At 40.5% G+C, this 3,119-nt stretch overlaps 1 protein-coding gene across 3 annotated transcripts in view; it reads right to left on the reverse strand.

Moving 5' to 3' along the window:
* Nucleotides 1–1,206, reverse strand: part of LOC306873672 (proto-oncogene vav-like) — a 21,646-nt gene extending 20,440 nt beyond the window's left edge. For 2 of the 3 annotated variants that reach the window (XM_079423122.1, XM_079423120.1), the window contains exon 1: nucleotides 749–1,173. In XM_079423122.1, the coding sequence (XP_079279248.1) occupies nucleotides 749–835 (87 nt within the window). In that variant the 5' untranslated portion in view covers nucleotides 836–1,173. Of the gene's footprint in view, nucleotides 1–748 lie in introns of all 3 variants that reach the window. The other variant, XM_079423121.1, reaches the window with a different exon arrangement.
* Nucleotides 1,207–3,119: the final 1,913 nt, after the last annotated feature.

The raw sequence follows: 3,119 nt of genomic DNA on the forward strand, positions 1-3,119 counted from the left end.
TGTCAAGATATTTACATATATATTTTACATATTTTACATAAGAAAACATTGTATAATGCTACCTGTTGCTGGTGTTTTATGAGTGATAACGTGTATTTTTGGATAAAAACAAATGAAAGAATTACTTGATTTGAGACTGTATGAAGTGTTTGTGAATGTAAAACTGTAATTAGTGGATGTGAAATTATGTTCAAGTTCAAGTTCAAGTTCAAAGATACAAATCGTTGCAAAGCAGCTCTATAATAAATTAAGTTTCCACAATATTTTTATATATTGCATAAACTTAATATATTTAACTTATGGCTAAATTTGGTAATTCTGTGTTGTCTGAGCGTTGGCATCCTCTGGAACAGTTCACCCAAAAAAGTGTCACCATTTATTCATCCTCAGGCCGTTCTGAATGAGCTTCTTTCTTCTGTTGAGCACTAAAGAAGATATTTTGAAGAATGTTGGCAGCCCCATTGACTTCCATAGTATGGAGAAAATAATAAACAATTACTATGGACGTCAATGGCTACCAGAAACTGTTTGGTTACCCACATTCTTCATATGATCTTGTTTGGTGCTCTACAGATATCATCTCAGAAGAAATCAACTCCAAAAAGGTGGTTTGGAACAACTTGAGGATGAATAAAAGAGAACTGTCCCTTTAAATGCTGTGCCAGTCTGAAAGCTGCTCATGAGAACGGTGAAGTGTGTCCCAGTTATTGTCAGCCGTCTGTAGTGTGGTCCGCAGGTAAACGCTCACCTGTGCGCTGTCCCAGGTGACTCTGTGGTTATCGGGAAGCACTCGGCACTGAATCAGCCAACCGGCGCACTGTCTCCACACCTCCATCTCCAGGCAACTCACCTCAGATCAGCAGCGATAGCAGCCCTCGGGCGACCTTTGGTGACCTAAAACCCTCCTAACACATCCATGATCTACAAACCCAGCACTAACTGTCCAACAAACACCGCCTGAGTTACCAGCTCAGACTCAATCTAAACTAAATCCAGAAACGGGTCACTAAGTGTCCAGTGACTGAGCTTGAGTTCATCAATGAAGCGCCTCTCTCTCTCTTTCTCTCTCCTTTGACCTTTGCCGTCTTCCTGCTTCTTCAGGGTGTCCAGCGAGCGTCTCCTGTGTCGTCTGCGTCTCTAGTTCTTTCCTCCGCACCGCTGCTGCTGTTCTGCAACTGTGCAGAGGGGAGGAAGCCTTTCAACTGCACACAACTTCCTCTTTCCTCTGTGTGTCACACACACACACATCTAACACTTGACTTGCAAAATTTGGGGTTTATATTCCTGCATGTGCTTCTAGAGAGTCTGTGTGTGTGTGTGTGTGTGTGTGTGTGTGTGTGTGTGTGTGTGTGGTTTCTCTGAGTGTGAATGTGCGTGCATGACTCTCTCTCTCTCTGTGTGTGTGTGTGTGTGTGTGTGTGTGTGTGTGTGTGCGTGTGTGTGTGGTTTCTCTGAGTGTGAATGTGCGTGCATGACTCTCTCTCTCTCTGTGTGTGTGTGTGTGTGTGTGTGTTTGCTGTATAATATGTGTGTGAATGTGTGTTACTAACCACAGCATGTGCAGTCAAAGAGCAGCAGCAGCGCAGTGTTGCATGGAAATGCACACACACACACACACAGAGGCCAGTTATCTTACATTAGCAGTATAAGAGCAGGCATTTCATTCATCCGTCGCTCACAGAGGATTCAGTGAGAGTGATTTCAGTGTCCACCAACACACGAGACCATGCAATAATAACAGAGGACACAACACAAGATCTGTGACTGCATAAACTCAAGCCAAATAACAAAGGCATGATGGGAAACAATGTATCTTTGTCTTGTTTTTTGGTGCAAATTTATTTAAACATTATTAAATCAAGAGAAGCAAAATAACTTTAAATATGTAGTCTTTTTTTCTGAAATATGCTTAAAACAAGAAGAAGAAAAACATATTGGTAAGCGGGGTAAATTAAAAACTCACTTTTGATTTAGAAAACAATATACTTAATATGATGAATCAGCAGCAGTTCTCTTCAGTTCTTCTGTTTGTGTGTTTTTGTGAGTCTGTCATGCTGAAGTTGATTCAAGTCTTGTGTTTTTAAGAGTTCTTGACAGTTTTTGTTGATTCATCCACCTATCACCTTTCTTGCATAAATCCTGCTGGAAAAAAACAAACAATAGAACCCTGCCCAAAACACAACAGAAAATGTAATGTATTTAATGGTTATAATGGGAATTGTACTGGTTTTAATGGACGCCATAATGGTGTCTACTGATATGTGATGGATTCTATTGGTGGGATGTTAAATCCTATTGGAAAAATGCCCAAAACACACTACAAAAATGAATTTTGTAATGGTTTTACTGGAAAAAGCTAATGGTTCATAATGGTATTTTAATGGAAACCATTGGAATTTCTGTGATGGTTTCTATTGTTTGTTTGTGTTTTAGCAGGGTAAATCCAGCCTTTCATTGTATCTAGTAGCCTATAGTCTAAAAGACTTGTGTGCAAACCTTATTGGGACACAAGTGCTTCTAGTAACTTCTCAACTGTGTGTTTCTGCATACACACTATGTTTCAGATTCAAGAGAACAATAAACAACACGTTATCCTCATTTTAGCAGATCCAGGCCCTATGTGGTTTGTGGTCGTAAATGGTCACTAACTCGTCGCCACCTCCTGGTGTAATGATGAAACTACAACTTGGCGCTCTGAACAATTTTGCATTTATTTATTTATTTTCATTATAAATATTTGAATCAGAACTAAAATAGTTCCACTAACTGATACTAACATTTACATATATATATATATATATATATATATGGCAGATTGTTCGCTTCAAAGTGACTCCCAGTCATTCGGGTTTATATTTTACCTGGGAATCAAACCCACGACCTCAGAATGACTAGAATCACGTCGGACCAGTTACAGGGTCGTTACCTGCTAATTTCTCACACAACCTGCGGCTGATACTGTTCTGAGAAACTCTGAATGTGTCTCAACCTGCAGACCGAAGACCGAGATTCCTGCGCTGTGGTTGGCTGAGAGAGGAGACAGCGGCTGCAGCAGCCAATCAGAACGCAGCGCCTCAGGCGCCTCCATCAAACGCGGAGAGAGAGAGTTCAACAATATT

This window comes from Barbus barbus, assembly GCF_936440315.1.
Source record: "Barbus barbus genome assembly, chromosome: 8".
Classification (NCBI taxonomy): domain Eukaryota; kingdom Metazoa; phylum Chordata; class Actinopteri; order Cypriniformes; family Cyprinidae; genus Barbus; species Barbus barbus.